The sequence below is a fragment of the Ascaphus truei genome, chromosome 18 (genome assembly GCF_040206685.1).
Source record: "Ascaphus truei isolate aAscTru1 chromosome 18, aAscTru1.hap1, whole genome shotgun sequence".
Taxonomy (NCBI): domain Eukaryota; kingdom Metazoa; phylum Chordata; class Amphibia; order Anura; family Ascaphidae; genus Ascaphus; species Ascaphus truei.
The window spans coordinates 763519-783259 of NC_134500.1; the positions used below are offsets into that span (position 1 = coordinate 763519).

Sequence of the window (19741 nt, forward strand, 5' to 3'; positions counted from 1 at the left end):
GCAGTGTCACCGCGGCAACCCCTTCTCCTGCTGCCTCAGGTATACACAGTGTGATCCCGGCAACCCCTTCTCCTGCTGCCTCAGGTATACACTGTGTATTCCCGGCAACCCCTTCTCCTGCTGCCTCAGGTATACACTGTGTATTCCCGGCAACCCCTTCTCCTGCTGCCTCAGGTATACACTGTGTATTCCCGGCAACCCCTTCTCCTGCTGCCTCAGGTATACACTGTGTATTCCCGGCAACCCCTTCTCCTGCTGCCTCAGGTATACACTGTGTATTCCCGGCAACCCCTTCTCCTGCTGCCTCAGTTATATACAGTGTGATCCCAGCAACTCCTTCTCTTGCTGCCTCAGGTATACGCAGTGTCACCGCGGCAACCCCTTCTCCTGCTGCCTCAGGTATACGCAGTGTCACCGCGGCAACCCCTTCTCCTGCTGCCTCAGGTATACGCAGTGTCACCGCGGCAACCCCTTCTCCTGCTGCCTCAGGTATACGCAGTGTCACCGCGGCAACTCCTTCTCTTGCTGCCTCAGGTATACGCAGTGTCACCGCGGCAACCCCTTCTCCTGCTGCCTCAGGTATACGCAGTGTCACCGCGGCAACCCCTTCTCCTGCTGCCTCAGGTATACACTGTGTATTCCCGGCAACCCCTTCTCCTGCTGCCTCAGGTATACGCAGTGTCACCGCGGCAACACCTTCTCCTGCTGCCTCAGGTATACACTGTGTATTCCCGGCAACCCCTTCTCCTGCTGCCTCAGGTATACACTGTGTATTCCCGGCAACCCCTTCTCCTGCTGCCTCAGGTATACACTGTGTATTCCCGGCAACCCCTTCTCCTGCTGCCTCAGTTATATACAGTGTGATCCCAGCAACCCCTTCTCCTGCTGCCTCAGTTATATACAGTGTCACCGCGGCAACTCCTTCTCCTGCTGCCTCAGGTATACGCAGTGTCACCGCGGCAACCCCTTCTCCTGCTGCCTCAGGTATACGCAGTGTCACCGCGGCAACCCCTTCTCCTGCTGCCTCAGGTATACGCAGTGTCACCGCGGCAACCCCTTCTCCTGCTGCCTCAGGTATACACAGTGTGATCCCGGCAACCCCTTCTCCTGCTGCCTCAGGTATACGCAGTGTCACCGCGGCAACCCCTTCTCCTGCTGCCTCAGGTATACGCAGTGTCACCGCGGCAACCCCTTCTCCTGCTGCCTCAGGTATACGCAGTGTCACCGCGGCAACCCCTTCTCCTGCTGCCTCAGATATATATTGTATTACAACGTTTAAAGGGACAAAGACTGATATCTTTCCCCCCCCCAAATCTGACATCTATAAGTATTATTAACTTATGTTTTAAAGTGAGACTTGGGAGTGTCTGATTCCCTCCCCTTCTGTGTGATATGCGAGTGCCTGAACAGCCAGACCCCCCCCTCCCCTTATCTCTAGTGGCTCTGATAAGCAGGGGGTGGGATTAGGGAAATAAAATACTTGATTGACAAACATTTCCCCGTTCAGAGGCTCCTAAGGCCGCATTCACACTGGGAACTTCGCGACACAGCGTGCGCGCGTCGGCGCCTCTGTCTGCTGGGCGATGTGTGATCATTCCCAGCAGATGCAATGATCTGACACAAGGTGACATCCAGGAAGGGAACAAGTGCCGAATCATTCAGCAAAGTACACGAAGGGCGAGTGTTCCTAAAATCAGGTTCCACATATTTTTCTGGGATCCCATTTGGTATGTTTATAAAATAACTAAGAAGTAGAAAAATTCAATATTTATCTCATATGCATTTTAAATTGTTTTGTGCATCCTTTGGAACATATCGCCATTATTTTCAATAAACATAATTTTCTATGTAAACGAGTGCGTGTAATGTAAATGATAAGAAAGTTTGCATCATGGACATTGGCTCATAAGACATTTCCATTTTAGATATACACAGGCAAACATAGAACCAAAACTCCAATGCAAAGTTTGTGCTCATGGCCAGACGTAGGTTGGGTCTATCAATGTGTACATGACATTAATGGCGTCACGCTGCTGCAGTCAGAAACCACAGATTCACAAGACTCCCGCGACTGCAGCAGCGTCGACGCCGCACTTTGCAGCCAATGGTAGTTTCAATACTGAACACTACCATTGACCGCCAGGCATCAGTGACAAACGCGCGCACGCACATAAGCGTGCACACGTCGTGTAGCGCGCTGTGTGAGCGGGGCCTAAGAAGGTCAACTGGCCGCCTGTGAGATTGCACCTTTTATTGGGAGTAATCCGTACATGAAAAGTGTTTAAGAAAAGCCCAGAAAAGCCAAGTTCTCTTAATATTCTGCAGTGTACCCATCCCCAGGCCCATCCCCATCCCCAACCCCATCCCCAACCCCATCCCCAACCCCATGCCCAACCCCATGCCCAACCCCATGCCCAACCCCATGCCCATGCAATCCTCATCCACCCCCTTAGATGCTATATAATATAGAGCTAGTGCGGGCTGATACAGTAACATCATGAAAGCCACAATTTCCAAAAAACTAAAATATACATACAGTACAAATCCCTCTGCAATATTAAAGGAAAAAAAGTAATTCTCACCGTTGAAAAGATAACAACGTAATGCGATAAAGTGTTATTGTCACGCAAATAAAAGGGATAAATAAAATAAATGTTGACTGAGAAATGACTGGTATCCCAGGTGCTTGTGGAACTAATAAGTAGATCGTGGATCTGGCAGGTCGTTCCTGCACACTGCTCTGGGGAAAATCACCAAGAAATGGGTTTTGTCCATTGTGGGGATTACGTAAAAATGAGCACATTATTTACTGTTAGGGAAACACACTTTGTTTTTACATACTTGGAAGTAATAGGTTTCTTACGAAGAAACAAAGGAAAAGGGATATTGTGAGTTAATATCACACAACAGACATATTACATATATAAATCACACACTGGGGCTGATCTATGCTTTCAGTCATTTCTGTTAAAACGAAGAATTAGACATTTTACAGAACAAGGTGGGGAGCAAAAGTAGAAGCAATAGCTGCAATTTCAGGAACTCACCTGTCTGAATGAATCACCTCCCCCGTCTTTGGGTCAATAGCATGCACGATTATCCCGCGGTGTCCCCAGCTCTTTTCAAAGTAGTATCCTCCCTCACTCATGCCGCCTGGATGCAGGGTTTTGTCCAAGAAGGTCCAGGACATCTTTTTCTCTCCGTGAATCTCAAGGGTTCCTCCTCTCCCAACTCCAATATATTTATGGCCAAAGTAATCATGAGGAGGCTCAGCATCATCTGACCTACAAAGGGTAACAGAAGGTAAAGAATAGCTTCCCCAATCCGCTACAAACACTTCTCATGACCTTTTCTCAATGTGAAAACAATTCTTTGCTCAGCACACAATCTGATTTTGGGACATATTACCATATGACTACAAAGACTGTTAAAGGGATTAAAAAAACGAGTTCACATATTCATGGAGGAGTCCATAGGTGCCTATTAGCAAAATGGGGGAAAAATCCATCCTACATCATTACAGCTTCTAAATGCAGGAAATGAAGAGTGGATAATACAGGGTATTTAGTCCTGTCTATATCTCCCCACAAGCTTTCACTGCTGGCAGTGTTACCGGCAGGATATTGGCATTGGAGGATCCTATATCCTGCTTCCTGACTTTATCCTTCTGTCAAATATAATAACGATATCCGTTTCCTATATAATGCTGAAAATCTGTGCAATGCTCCACACAGAGCTCTGCAGCCCCAGCCGCTCGCAATAGAAGTGCGTGTCTCATTGGTTGCTATTAGGCTTCACCACCTCGGTTATTCTGAATTGCTAACCTTTACATTGACCACTTTTTCCCTTAACCCCATAAGATAAGAGGGATGCTAACCACAAATATTAAGTTGCCCAATGTTCTAGTACAAGAGGAAAATATAATTCAGTTGCCCAATCATGAATCCAGTTTCAGTGAATGTATTTACCTTCCATAGAGGATAATCGTAAAGTGTCCGTGGAAAGGGCAGCCCTCGTTCCCAATGTGCAGCTCCCCCCCCCTCTCAATCAGGATGGATTTTGTGCGGAAGATGATGGGATTCTCGCTGTCTTTGATGACAAGTTTTCCTGAAATACATGAGGCGCTATATAAAGATAGAGTAATATGCACAGCGTACATGCACTATGTATATGTCGCTATATATATATATATACAGTGTTCGACAATTATATACATTTACACGCCCGGGGCGTGTGGATTTAACCTCCAGGCGAGTAAATATTGGCCCAAGCAGCACACGTGTGTTTTTTAAATTTCCCCCGCTCGCGCTGCTGTTTTTCCCGCGCTCGCGCTGGAGAAAAAAAAAAAAAAGGCTCTCTGAGCAGTGCCTTCGCTCCTCCCCCGCCTCTCAGCAACTTTCCCTCCTCAGCGCTTCCACTCCTCCCCCTTCCGCAGCCAGCCCCTTCCACGCCTGTCTGCCTCAGGCCCCCGCAGGGCCATCTGTCGCCCCCCCCCCGCTCCCTCCCTCCCTCCCATCGGGCCATCCGCCCACCCCCCTCCCATCAGGCCATCCGCCCCCCCTCGCATCGGGCCATCCGCCGCCCCCCCCCCCTCACACCAATCTCTCCCGGCCTCTGTGACCCCCCCCTCACCCCAATCTCTCCTGGCCTCCGTGACCCCCCCTCACCACAATCTCTCCCGGCCTCCTGACACCCGGTGACCCGCAGCGACACAGGGAGAGTGTGTGTGTGTGTGTAGGATACCAGAAGTGTCACCCCCCCAATCACTCCAATCACCCCCCCCAATCACCCCCCCCCATCACCCCCCCCAACCCATCACCCCCCACCCCATCACCCCACCCAATCACCCTGTCACCCCACCCAATCAAGACCTCTATCTCTCTCGCCCCCTCTCTCTCTCTCGCCCCCTCTCTCTCTCTCGCCCCCTCTCTCTCTCTCGCCCCCTCTCTCTCTCTCGCCCCCTCTCTCTCTCTCGCCCCCTCTCTCTCTCTCGCCCCCCCTCTCTCTCTCGCCCCCTCTCACCCCCTCTCTCTCTCTCACCCCCTCTCTCTCTCTCTCTCACCCTCTCTCTCTCTCTCTCACCCCCTCTCTCTCTCTCTCACCCCCTCTCTCTCTCTCTCACCCCCTCTCTCTCTCTCTCACCCACTCTCTGTGTCTGCCTCACACTCTGGAACTGGATATCTTATTTACCCTATATATCTTAACTGCCCTATACTACACCGAAATAACCTATACTGCTTTCTTCCAGATCTGATTTAAGCTTCACACGGAAGACATCGGAACCCCCCCCTAACCCAGAAGACAGGTAGGGAACACCTCCCCTCCAATGTATAACATTGCGGGAATGAGGGTACCTGGACATTGAGGGACTGCGGATCAGGTAAGATCCGGCATTCACACACACACACACACACACACACACACACACACACACACACACACACACACACACACACACACACACACACACACACACACACACACACACACACACACACGACTAATTGTAGTATAATGTAATACAATAAATACATTTATGTCAAAAATGAATGTTGTTCTGACTAGGAATTTATTAAATGTGTTTTATTTTAAAGCGGGGTTGGGGGCGGGACTAGGGGCGGGGTTAGGGGCGGGGTTAGGAGCGAGTAGATTTTTTGGTTGGGCTAGTAGATTTTTGGGTGATTTGTCGAACACTGAAGATATACATACCCCCTTCAGTAATATGCAGAGCGTACATGCGCTATATAAAGATATACATACCCCCTTCAGTAATATGCACAGAGTGTACATGCGCTATATAAAGATATACATACCCCCTTCAGTAATATGCACAGAGTGTACATGCGCTATATAAAGATATACATACCCCCTTCAGTAGTAAGATGCACAGAGCGTACATGCGCTATGTATATGGCGCTATATAAAGATATACATACCCCCTTCAGTAATATGCAGAGCGTACATGCGCTATATAAAGATATACATACCCCCTTCAGTAATATGCAGAGCGTACATGCGCTATATAAAGATATACATACCGCCTTCAGTAATATGCACAGAGTGTACATGCGCTATATAAAGATATACATACCCCCTTCAGTAGTAAGATGCAGAGCGTACATGCGCTATATAAAGATATACATACCCCCTTCAGTAATATGCAGAGCGTACATGCGCTATATAAAGATATACATACCCCCTTCAGTAATATGCACAGAGTGTACATGCGCTATATAAAGATATACATACCCCCTTCAGTAGTAAGATGCAGAGCGTACATGCGCTATATAAAGATATACATACCCCCTTCAGTAATATGCACAGAGCGTACATGCGCTATGTATATGGCGCTATATAAAGATATACATACCCCCTTCAGTAATATGCACAGAGTGCACAGTTGCAGAAGACACGAGGAGCAGCTTTTTGTTCCTGTCGATAGTCACACGGTTTGCTTCATTGTGTCCGGGGCTCCAGGGCTGCAGCTCAGCGTCTTCATCAGGACAATTTCCTAAGGGAAAATACACCGTGAATACAGCGGCGCACACGCGGCGCACACGCGGCGCACACGCTAATACTAGCATTACATTTACAAAATACACCCACACTGAGACACGTTTTTTTAGAAATGACATTAAAATGAGTTGATTTTTATCACAGATATAACCAAAGTATAAACTACAAAACTTGTAACCCTGGACATCGCTACTGTGATAATTCTGCGGTATGCCTGTTTCTCACGCTCAAATAACCAGCAAATACCTGTAGGGAACCGGTTGTATGACACTTTCATTTTTATAACTCTGACCCCGGAGGGATATTGTGGAGGGGCAGGAAGGCATGTGTGGCCATATTTATCAAGTTGTGCCAAGCCATAAGACACCCTAAAGGTCCATGTATTTGGCTGTAATATGTCTCCTGGTGCAGTAGGGGGCATTGTTCAGCACCACTTAGTAACATGGCTCATTACGTCTATGTATTTTACGTAATATAGGATCACATCAATGTACGGTAACATCAATAAAACCACGTCATAATGAATATGCAGTCCTGGAATCCGGTGATAAAAATATCTGTATTTGGACCCAACAATGTTTTTGTAAGAAAAAAGTAAAGCAAAAATAATGTATATCGGAACTAAAATATACCACCCAATGAGGAAATGTGGGAGGTACAAAAAGCATGGAGCCCCTCTCCCAGTCAGCATTTCAGGTCAATTTCTAATCATTTATCATCACTATTATATGGAGTTTGTCGTCCATAACTAAAAAAGATGGGGAAACCATACCGGTCGAGTCTCCATATTTAGTATTTTGGCCAAGTCCCCATATTTAGTATTTTGGCCAAGTCTCCATATTTAGTATTTTGGCCAAGTCCCCATATTTAGTATTTTGGCCAAGTCCCCATATTTAGTATTTTGGAAAACTCTCTATACTTATCAGGAAAACTGTCAGATTTTTTAGTATATTTTTCCTCTTTCTCCCAGTGAAAAATCAGTTGAAGATGACACAAAAGCAAATCTAATTTTCCTCCCAAATCTCCCTGAAAAGACATTTCCCGGTGTGATCACAAGTTCCAGTCCCTTTGAATTCTCCCTCAAAAGGAAAAAAATATTTCTCGTTGAGTTTGAGATTACAATTTTTAAATTAAAACATTCGGATGACAATATTCACTGTACCTTACTCCCTATTACTGTGAACAGGGCATGTACTGGTTTATGGCGTAGAAATGCCTAGTAAATATGTGCTAAAGCTTGTCAAAAACAGATGCTATGTAAAAATGAATCATCTGTCAGCTTCTCAAATACTCATAACTCTGCAAAGACAAACTTCAAGTCGCTGTATTGTTCTTTTGCCTGAAGAAGGGAGAGCTTTCTGCTTCCAAGTGCAATAAAAATAAGTAGCTCAGATATTTAAACAAGTCCAATAAAGAGGTAACACCTAATACTACTTACTTTTTCTTTTTCCACAGAAGGAAAACGTGACGCTAACACTTAGCAAGGGAAATATATTTTTAGCCATTAATAAAAAAGGAAAATGCACATTTTTGGTGACTCCACTATGACAGTCGCTAAAAAGTGATAGTTCTGACAGATAAATAAATATTAGGTAACGCCTTGCCAACTAAACACTGTGTGACAGAGATTGTAGCTCAGACTTGGTTCTTCAAGAAACAAATTCCACACTAAATACTAATTGCAAATGTGTTGGGATCAGAGTTTGAAAGCAAATCCCACAATCAGGGCGCTTTATACATTAGGCCGACTAGGCACAGTGCTTGGGGCCTACAAACTTTTTAGGGCCTACAATATTTCACTTGAAAAAATACCTAAACAAAAAAAAAATATCACAAAATAACAGAAAACAGCAAATTTTAATTTAAAATGCCTTCGAAGTATCGATACCTTTAAATATCGAAACAAAAGTATCGATGCCAAATATCGCTAGTATCGAAAGAAACAAGCAAAACGATGAAACGAGCATAAAAATGAGTAAAAATATCGGACACACAGGCCTCTAGAAATAAAAGTGCCTGGGGCCCACAACGGTCTTAAAACGGCGCTGCCCACAATGACATGGTGGCTGTCCCAATGTATGTTGCAAATGATCCCTTTTTAACAAAGACAAACTCTGTATGGAAAGGTATCTTTATCGGTCATGGATGCTGCAGGGTCCATGTAGGTCTTATTGAAAGTCTCAACAATTATATGGGTTGCAACCTTCTGAAACCAATTTAGAACAGGGTCACTGCCAGAGGAGCCACCAAGTCACATCTGTGCAATGTGGGTTATCCCTCCAACAGCGCAGGTGTTAATGCTGCGTTAGTAATAGAAAGATTTGGCATGAAGGTTCCAACTTACCTGCAAACCCAGCTGGAATAACTGCACAGAACACAAATAACAGAGATAGCACCATGCTGCCCGGGGTCAGTGTCCTGGTAATGCTGCCCGGGGTCAGTGTCCTGGTACTGCTGCCGGGGGTCACTGTCCTGGTAATGCTGCCGGGGTCACTGTCCTGGTAATGCTGCCGGGGTCACTGTCCTGGTAATGCTGCCGGGGTCACTGTCCTGGTAATGCTGCCGGGGGTCACTGTCCTGGTAATGCTGCCACGGGTCACTGTCCTGGTAATGATGCCGGGGTCACTGTCCTGGTAATGCTGCCACGGGTCACTGTATATACTGTAGATTCTAGAATCATGTGAGAGAAAAAAAAACAATAGTATCATTCTTACAATCATATTCCTTAATTGAACTGTAAGAAACACATCTACAATATTAGGAAACATGGAAAGTGAATGTGGGGGGAGAAGCATTTATTGTTTGACATAGTTACATTTACTCTGTATGTTTCTCTTTACAAGAGACATGTATTGCGAGATACTGATCCGCCGTTATAGTGAAATTCTCTTTCCTAAGAGACACCCCACTTCTTGTTACCCTGTGCACATTACCAAGTGACAGACAGAGCCATCTGACACGTAGAATTATAGCTGAACCGCAACTTTCAAACTCACTTGAGAATTTCAACAGCCTTATAGTAAGAATTGACTAGAGTCCTGTTAAGAAGACACCAAATATGTTATCACTCAGGGGTGCCACGCACACAGTCTAACTACAAATAGAAGTCCAGTTAATATTGGAAGCTGGAGCAGGACAGACTGTTGGCGAGTTCTCCTCCTCCTCCTCACCCTGGTACATTCCAGCACTGAGGTTGCCTGGAGGTAGCATTACTCACTGAGCCATTTCTCTACACTAGCAGGTCAGCTGCTTTAATATCCATTTTTATTCCTGCTACCTTAATCCCTAATATTTCCTAAAGATTGTCTCATGGATTATTACATTCAGATGCTGTGCCCTCACCTCTTTTCCCCTACGTCTCTTTCAGTACCCTGAATTTGATAGGTTTTGCTAAATTTACATTTAAAGAAATGTTTTGAGCTCTGATTCTTTAGATGTGTTTCTCCAGTCATATAATCCATCTGAGCAAAATATTTATGCCTATTAGTAATATTTTCCTCTAAGGATTAAACCCAGCACTCAGTCTTGTACCAGTCCAATATAAATGTCTTCATATCATATCAGCAGGTTAGTTTGCAAAGCGAAACGCCAGTTGGGTCAGGTTACACTAGATGTGGCCTTTACTAACTGCATCTGTACAATCCCTGGAGGAGAGGATGCTTTACTCCGCCTGCCTTGGAAAGACTCCTGGCAGCAGCCTCTGCATTTATATATTCTGAGTCCTGGCAAGACCTGAGCTGTCAAATTATTTCCAGCTGCAGATTCCAAAACTCATCATAAAGGCAGAAGCCAAGCAAAGGGAGCTGGTGTGTGGCTCCTGCAACATTCAGAGGGCAGCAGGACAGACGGGGTATGAGAACCATGTTACTATGGGTGGGGTCCCAAATTGTGGATGGCCTGAGTTAACACCTTCAATGCCAGAGGAGTAAAGGAACACTGTTGCATGCATCTCGGGCTGTGAAGGGGTTAAAATGAATTACTCTGAAAAAACACTAGGATGATCTACTTGATTTACTTTTTCTGTAAAAATTGCATTGTTTTGTTAAAGCAAATACAATGTAAATTCGATTTTTTTTAAATACCAATTTTATCATCAGCTAAATGCCCTTTTATAAATCCCTTCCTAGCTGCTCAGATATGGATATGTATAGACACGTGTGCATATGACCCGTGTCCTTGGTTACATATCACACGGTAGTAACTTGGCAACATATTCTACATTTTTCAGTGGGGTCAATGATTATACATATGGTATCTATTGAGAGGGTTACATGTGTAATGCATCCATGATGAGCATTCCCCCCACAGATCACTCTCTAACAAGTAGAGCATGGTCCCTGCTGCTACTCTCCCAGCCCTGCTCCACTTCTCCCGAAGCTGGTGTGTGGGGATACAGACCCACCGCCTGTTCCTATGTCAAGCTCAGCATTTCTTACTGAGAACTACAGGAGGACAATTTATCAAACTCTCCCAGCTGCAAAACATACACAAAACATCTCAGGCAGCAACGTGACTGGCATCTCTGAGAAATCTTCCACTGTTTATTTGCACTAGTTTTGCAGCTTGCACAATTTGATAAATGATCCAAATGGAATCCACTTGTGTCCTTAGACCATGACACTGACATATTTTTTTAACAGATCCTCAGATGGAAAACAACAGCTTAACTGGTGAAATGTCCTCTCTGGAGGGAAAGAAGATTACAACACTTTGCTTGGACCATCAAATTGCCATTCTTCAAATACAACATTCATCAATCACATTAACATATAGAGAGAGAATCTGCAGGCGTCACTCTCAGTACCCGGCAAACAGGAGGAATTTAGCCAGATAAACGTGCTGCTTTCTGTATACATAGAATTGACAAATGAAAGAAAACAGTGAATTAAGACTGCAGTGAATCCCATACCTGTGTGATGTTCAGTGGAACAACTCTGCCTTACATGGGAGTCCAGAAGCAGACAGTACTTCTATCTGGCACAAGTCAGGCTCAGATTCCAGTGCTGTCTGAGCTCTTAGCCTCTTTATGTTGCTAAACTTCAAGTGCTTTCTATGCTGCCACGCTCCTAGTACCCTCATTTCATAGCAGCGATGAGCTCCTGGTTCCCCAAGTGGTTCGCTAAGTGATGCCCGTAGTGCCATCAGTGCTACTTAGCTCCGGGTTAATCATAGGACTGTTACAGAAAGTTAGTTTGTTTTGCAGACAGCTATATCTCGCTCTATAATTAATGTCACAGCCTGTCATTTGAAGAAACCCTTCTGTGTCCTGCCTCGCCCTATGGTGAAGCTGTATCACTCCATAGGTGATCTTGGGGGCTGCCAAACTTGTGATACCAGAGAACCCAGGAGCACCATGTTTTCTTCATGTCTGTCATGGCTGGTGAGTGAATAGCTCAAGTATGTAGATCAAGCACAGGATGAAACATGATATGAAACACATGTAATGCCGACTTGTTATTAGATTGGGCAAATTCTGAGCATAAACATGTAAGGAACAGCTCAGCGCGAGATAATCCTGAGCAGGAATGTGAGACTTTCCACAACAAATGCTGTACTTACCTGAATCACACATATAAAGAGTGGCAGAAGCAGACAGGCCTGGTTTGGATAACCCACTCAAAGTGACCATATGCAAAGACCTAATCCAGAGATGATACGGAATGGCCAGTGAGATAACTACAATAATCTTCTTTTAGAGAGACCATACAAAAAGAACATATGGGGAGCAACATACCTCAATCAGACATCACCTGGTACGTACATACAAGGCAATCATATAAAAAGCCCCATATATGAAGAAGCCATATGGAGAATAAACTTACCTCGTGAGCTGTGCATTTTCAGTATATCACAGACACAATGCACACCAGGCCCTTCTACTGATTCGAGGTTTTAACACTGCATGGAAAGAATCTCCCTTCAAATTGCACATTCCCTTTGACATACATGTTTTTGTCCCAAACAGCTATTCTGTGTTTGTATCACAGCTTTGCTCTCTCATAGAACATGTGGCAGATGGACCAAGCTAAAACAGACCAAGCTAAAACAGAACAGGTGCAGGTTTTTCCCAGACTCAACTTTAGACAATACAATGGATCTTCCCATGTCAAATGCATTAGACTTGCAGAAAGATAAAATATTTATTAACTGCAAAACATACAAATGTGAGGGAAATAAAAACATGGTTATGTTCGGTCTATGGGACAAAACCCATAACATAGTCGCTTCCACGATCTAGCAAGCAACAAGCAGTAACTCCTTCTCTGTGCCTCTCTCTGACAGCACAGGGGTTTAAGGAGGCTGCCTCTTGTGCTCTTGGCACAAATTGGTTAGTTTGAGCACTATTTCAGTAGTCTCTTTAATTCTAAAGTTTTGGAGCTGGGCATCTGTATTCCGTCAGCATCAGTGGGAGGTACAGGTGAAGGGAAGCAGCTCTTTTCTCTGCACTGTTATTAACTATTTTAATCCAGGAAGGAGTGCATAGTCCTTTGAATCCCGCCATGGCAAAACTCCCTGAAAAGAAAGGATAAACCCCTATAAAAAGAGGTGCACAGTAAGTAAATACAGTCAAATTAAAAAAATGATTGTGTATAAGAGCTTTTGAGTTATCACAAGTCTTTGGATGTATTACATGGTACTGAAAAATATATATTTTTTTTAGTACAACTACATTAATGACTAATTCTCATGTTGATCCTTGCAAAGATATCACAGGGCTTCTAAATATGTCTAGGATCAAAAGCAGCTGGTAGAACTCTGCGATGTACCATTTCATGCTGCAAAAGTAATGTAATAAGGTGAAAGCAATGGGATTTGGAAATAGAAATCACCTTTCTTGCGTAGGAAAACAGGTTTTGCTGATCCTAGTTTGGTGAAAACAGACAATTCAGAACCTGGCGGAGTCTCCACAATATCTCTGGAGCAAATGAGAACCACAGACCTAAAAGATGAAGACAAAACGTACTGCAGTACGGGTACTTACATACCTGCAAGACAGACACATTGTGCAATCCCAGCAGTGCACTCACAATATGATTCATGGTCCCCAAACACACACAGAGAATGAAATAGCCACTAGCGTGTGGAGTTGGAGTCACAGACGTGCATCTTATTACAAGGCGATGGTGTTTGCTTTACTAAATGCTGTTATTTTGTTTCTCATTGATTTCAGAAAAACTTTGAAGGAAATATGTCTGCTTGTTCTTTGTATCTGCATGTAGTCCTAATCTAACCAAAATGAGCTAGCAAAGGAAGCACTTCTTGGAAGTTATGCACACATATTAAAAACAAAATGTATCCAGGTGGTATTTGTGTATCTATGATGTAAAACGGGTGCCAGTTCCGTACCTCTGTTTCACCGATGTCTGGATGTAACTGCTTATTGCTTTTGTTGTCCTTGAATAATCGCTGATCATGTCAAAATGCCTCTTGCTTACAACTGCCCCCGAACAGGCATCCAACACGAGGAAGAAAAGGCCCCTTCTCTTAAACACGACAATTTCCTCATCAATCTAGAACAGAAGAGAGATGAGCAGTAAGGAGAGCTAGATACACCTTTAATCTATGTTTATAGAACATATTGATGTTGTGATGTGTTTTATACAGAAAATGTACGTAGAGGGGCTTTATATCATATTAGAGAAATTCAATGTTATACTGAAAATTCCGTTAATGGCTTTGTAGCCGTCTCCAAAACAGTCCTTTTCAAAATTATCGATGCATTTGACTTCATTGTGGACATGCATCTCTTAGCACCCATTTATCAAGCTACTTTGCTGCAATGATGGAGTCTCTGAATCTGCAAGTCGTTTGGAGAGAGCGTGAAAAGATGAAACGAAGGAGCTTAAGAAGAGTTACTCGCTTCACATAGAATAATGGGACGTGTTCACAGTTTTGCTCTTACCGCCATTTCCCCCATTTTTTGTGCCCCGATGAAACAGTCTGGTCTGAGCAGATTAATTACATGGTTTATTACATGATGCAGGCATTCGTGGACGTATTGCAAGGTGCTTATTGAATCACTTGGAAACAAAAGGGCGCTTTGTTTTTTAAACCTGCTTGCTGAGGTGACCCGACTTATTGTATCTATAGAGTGATTACCTTGATGAAAGCCGATGTCAGGCCACTGAGTGTGTCCGCCCTGCGCAGGGACTGTATCTGTATCCTTGTGTATTTGATTGATGGGTTGCTAGTTACAGCGACCTGGAAGAACACAGCAACTGCACATTCACCAACTACAAACCCACACTGCTACAAAGAAGCAGTACTGCAGGAAATGGGAAAATGCTCTAAAAGGAAAATAACATTTCTTTATATTGGATTAAGTTGTAGGAAATGTTAAGTCTTTAGTATTAAGTCTATTTTTAGGAGAGGCTTGGCAAGAAATGTTTACTGAACCAACCATTTGCTTTCAGAAGTGTCTCGTTAATTAAGAGTATAATGCCTTCCTCTGCCCCTCCAGTATTTGAGGGTATTAGGGTAAATGTCTTGGTTTAAAATACAGAGTACAACCGTCACTATGTGCTTTTTACCTGTGGGGCGCCGCACGGATTACATTGCACGGCAACCCGATGAGACACAAAGAGGCGGGAGGTTAGCCCATTACTGGCTCTCTCAGGGAATGGGTTAGGGATGCACTCATTGTAATCCTCAGAATTGAATTGAGCCGTGATCTTGATGCGCTCACAACCATACTGGGAACAGTAGCTGTGCCCCTTGCGAGCTGCATACGCTTGTAGGTGAAGGAACAGGTATCTGATGAAAGAGAGCAGTGGATTATCAGATACATGCAAACACAACGCATGGTCATGATCCTACCAAAGAGTGAGAGGAGTGGGAGATAATGGCCCAAAGTGAGACCGGAGAAGGACGTTGTCGAGATTGGGGATGTTGGGGTGAGGTGGCAGAGGACGGCACTGTAGGTGCAAAACTGGAAACTGGTGCACAAAAAGGCACCCAACTATCACTGAAATGCGATGCCCGTTGGGCTCTCGAGTTGATGGGAGAAAGTCTCACAACCTTTAATACATTAACAGCCCAGCAGCCCCTGGTGAAAGGAATCCCTTCAATCGCTTATTGTATCATTAGCCCCCTAGTGCATGTCTAATAAAAGGCGCGGTGTGGGGCAGAGGAGGCGGAGATATGGCAGAGAACTGGTAGGGCACTCACAACACCGTGAGGAATCCGGTCGCCTGTGATGTGACTATTACACCTTAGGGGAGATTCATTCCTGACTTAGTTAGATCTTGAGAGACCATCAAAATGCACGAGTCCCACATACAATGAGTGAGACGTCACTAGGCTTTACCCCTGACATCGTATTCTGTACATTTGTCATCAATCAACTTTATCTACAAGAATATTGTGCACATGTGACATGCGTCAGACACCCGATTCGCTGATATGTTAGTTCACTTTCCAAATTGTGCAGAATGAACGCAATACACAATGTGAGCATTAATAAGAGCACACTCTAACCTAAGCAGACAGCCTGCTGCCCATCGTGCTGACAGGATTCTGCAGGTGCAACATTTAAAGCGATTGTGGCCTTCGTGCCTGGGAGAGGCAGTGAATTCCTGGTAACATTTCCCCTCCAGGGAGCCGATTCCTCAAGGTAACAAGTCTGAGCAAAGTTTAACTTGCAGAGGGTGAGCTGGAAACATTAAATAAGGGTGTACATTGCTGCTTCAGTTTAACGCCAATGCGCATGAGGTAAATGAGGAACGGAAACTCTTTATTTTCATAATAGTAGTGACACTGATTACATGTTGTAATTACGATGGCTGTAGGAGAAAATATACATGAAACTACTCAATATACACTTACAGTCACAGAGCAAGAACGGGGAAGGCACTTACCCTGACTCGCTGCTGAAGTGAAACAGTCGGACTTCTGACTGGTTCAGGGCGTGAGGGATGGAGTGAGCTGAGGAATAATGGCGAACGCTGTGGACCCTCCCAGTGTGACGCTCATAAATATCCGCCATGACCTGGAAAACCGCACTTCTGGGGTAACACAGCGCAATCTGCAACCAGTCTCCTCTGTCAGGAACAAATACAAAGGCCTGTCATTCTCAGTCATAGAAGTCAGACGCCTTGCACATGGTTACAGTTAAAGATATGCAGTGGTGTAAATACAACTGTGTGGACTTGAAACCTCTGGATATTAAACTGAAGAGATGTATGTGTCACTTCATGTTAAAGCTCATTAGAAAGGTAACAAGTGCTGGAGAAGGAGGGGGAGCTGGTAGAGTTTAGCAACCTTAAGAGGAATAAGAAAGATAAGCAATATAAATAATAAAGGGTATGGATATCATTTCCTCAGCAATTACCGCAGGCACAGCAGGAATTTGGCACAGCAATAAGCATTCTTTAGTATTCTATAGGTAAATACTAGCGTGACTCGAGCAATGTTACTCTCTGCCCTGGCGATGATCTTACAAAGTATTTTTGGTATATGAGGCAGTAGAATATAAAGTATCCTGTATCAAAGTCCGATGGATAATCTGGTACTGAGACTTTATCCAAGATATCCCTGTTCAGAGACTGGTGCTCTCAGCAGTCCTCCCAGTGCATTAGCCCAGAGGGGTTAGTTGCATCAATCAATCTGGACGTGCTGAGTTTCCAGGGGGTATATTCTTTGTGCTAATTTGGAAAATGTTTCCTTTGTCTGGAAGATGTCAAGAAGATGATGAGAATGTATTCAGGTGACAGCTAACCAGCCTGAGCACTCAGCATGCTGACATTTCCCACAGAGACTTGCTTCTAGCTGCTTTTCTGCAGCAGTCAGAGCTCGGGAGCACGCCAGGTTAAGGACGAGGGCTCAGCACAGCCAAAAATTCCTCAATCTGGAAGAAATTCCTGAGCTGAAAAGGAGCCAGGCCCTAAACCCTAAATATTCAATATTTCGGTCAACTCTTAATTACCATATTATTATTTATTCCTGATAATCATGGATTCATCATAATAAAGTTGAATAGATTTAGCTAAAGTCTTTTCCCAGGGGATACATGTACCATGAGGTCCTGTATGGCTGGAATCTTGCAAAGTTCCTCTATCCTCCTGAGCTTTGTGTACTCCTCATGTGAGAAGCAGCCCCCTGAGCTTTGTGTACTCCTCCTGTGAGAAGCAGCCCCCTGAGCTTTGTGTAATCCTCCTGTGAGAAGCAGCCCCCTGAGCTTTGTGTAATCCTCCTGTGAGAAGCAGCCCCCTGAGCTTTGTGTACTCCTCCTGTGAGAAGCAGCCCCCTGAGCTTTGTGTACTCCTCCTGTGAGAAGCAGCCCCCTGAGCTTTGTGTACTCCTCCTGTGAGAAGCAGCCCCCTGAGCTTTGTGTACTCCTCCTGTGAGAAGCAGCCCCCTGAGCTTTGTGTACTCCTCCTGTGAGAAGCAGCCCCCTGAGCTTTGTGTACTCCTCCTGTGAGAAGCAGCCCCCTGAGCTTTGTGTACTCCTCCTGTGAGAAGCAGCCCCCTGAGCTTTGTGTACTCCTCCTGTGAGAAGCAGCCCCCTGAGCTTTGTGTACTCCTCCTGTGAGAAGCAGCCCCCTGAGCAGGCGGCAGGAGCATATTCCATAAAGTTTATGGGGGTTGTTTATCAAGAACTGAAGTAAACAACAAACTGTGCATGTGGTAAAGCCAGGATTATTTTCATAGAGGAACTCAGGGGAACTACATTCCAGCACCAATTTAGGGGTCAACAAGAAACTCCACATCTTGTGACTAAAATTGAGGCTGGATCTAGGGGGGCATACATGTTGTTTTCCATCGCATTTCTTTATTTATGTTATTTACTGGGATATCTTAAGACAGGCACAATCCAAGCCTCGGCTTTCTTTCCTACAGCAATCTGGGATTTATTTGTTTTTCAGAAAAGTGACATTATTTTCCTATATTAAAAAAAAAAAATCTAACAACAGTTGAGTCTCCCTGTTCAACCCAGAGAGCTGGAGCCCTGTGAGGTCATTAAAAGGATGTGCAAAGTGTTGGGATCTTTTTTTGCTTTTGCATATAAAGTCTCACACCGACAACTGCCCCCTACAGAATGGTGCCTTCTCTGTGCCTTCTCTGTGCCCAGGACAGAGAAAACGAGAAGTAACTCTCAATGTGTTACTTCCTGGTAAAACATTTTATAAATAAATACACTCTTGAATACATTTTGAAGGTTTGCATCCTCTCCTTATTGGTTTATCCCTTTTTTGCTAGTGGGGCCATATTTGATGCTTGTATGGGACCTGCTTTTGAGGATTTTGCTTGTGTTGGTGATGCTAATGCCTTGCAGTTGTATCCATTAGAAAGACGTTAGAAATATGAAGGAGTTTGTAATAATGAATTGCATGCTTTTAATGTGGCATTAAAAAGGGGTGTTTAAAAGGATGTGTGTTGGTACTGTGCACAGAGGCAGGTATACTAATGGGTAGAGATACAGATAGTTATACGTTAAATGTACGCATTGCAAAGGCTGGACAAAAGGCAGTGAAAATGGCAGATCACAAAAAGCAGAAGGATCCTATCTAGCCTCAAAACATCACAATCTTTAACTGAAAGATTTGAAAGACTGTTTTTTGTTGTGTTTACCCCCCGGTAAAACACACTAGAAGCTGCTGGCCGAGCACTTGAGACACAACGGGAATCCGTTCCTGGCGGTGTGCTCACATGAGAGAGCAGGAGTACAGCTAGCTATGCCCCAGATTGCAACAACCAGAACACACACATCTCCTCCTCAGCCAGTCAATACTGCAGAGATCAGTACAATGTGTGTGTCTGTGTGGACACGTCTCTCACTGCCACGGTCACGGCTCCTGTCTGCTCACAAACACTCAGATGTTTCGGTTTGATGTTGGCACCAGTAAGGCTGCGGTCCCAGTAACATGCGTTTGTGAGCGGAGCCCGAGCTCTGGCAGATATCAGAAATCACAGAGAACAAACGAACATCCATTGGAAGCCGTTCAGACTCAGTGTCACTGAGCTCACATTGTCACCCTAGGAATGGGTGTGTATAAATCATATGTGTTACGTGTCGCTAGTGATAGCCACCGACTGCCAGAACCACACATATGGTGTAAGGCAGGAGTGGCCAACTCCAGACCTCAAGGGCCATCAACAGGTATTAGGGATATCTCTGCTTCAGCACAGGTGTCTCAATCAGTGGCTCAGTCAGTTGTTGACTGAGCCACCTGTGCAGAAGCAGGGATATCCTTAAGCCCGGACCTGTTGGTGGCTCCAGAGGACG

The 19741-nt window shown here is 44.7% G+C and overlaps 2 protein-coding genes across 3 annotated transcripts in view; both read right to left on the minus strand.

The window, feature by feature from the left end:
* The window catches only part of CEMIP (cell migration inducing hyaluronidase 1), a 150356-nt gene that overhangs the window by 67489 nt on the left and 63126 nt on the right, over positions 1-19741 (minus strand). For both annotated transcript variants that reach the window (XM_075575144.1, XM_075575143.1), the window contains exons 2-5: positions 8861-9186; positions 6371-6511; positions 3969-4107; positions 3048-3284 (exon numbers count right to left, since the gene is read on the minus strand). In XM_075575144.1, coding sequence (XP_075431259.1) covers positions 3048-3284; positions 3969-4107; positions 6371-6511; positions 8861-8915 — 572 coding nt within the window. In that variant the 5' untranslated portion in view covers positions 8916-9186. The remainder of the gene's footprint in view (positions 1-3047; positions 3285-3968; positions 4108-6370; positions 6512-8860; positions 9187-19741) is intronic.
* LOC142468712 (cell surface hyaluronidase CEMIP2-like) overlaps positions 12643-19741 on the minus strand; it is an 89500-nt gene continuing 82401 nt past the window's right edge. The window contains 7 exon segments of the mRNA XM_075575142.1: positions 12643-12890; positions 12893-13029; positions 13347-13456; positions 13864-14027; positions 14617-14718; positions 15048-15270; positions 16374-16556. Coding sequence (XP_075431257.1) covers positions 12858-12890; positions 12893-13029; positions 13347-13456; positions 13864-14027; positions 14617-14718; positions 15048-15270; positions 16374-16556 — 952 coding nt within the window. The 3' untranslated portion in view covers positions 12643-12857.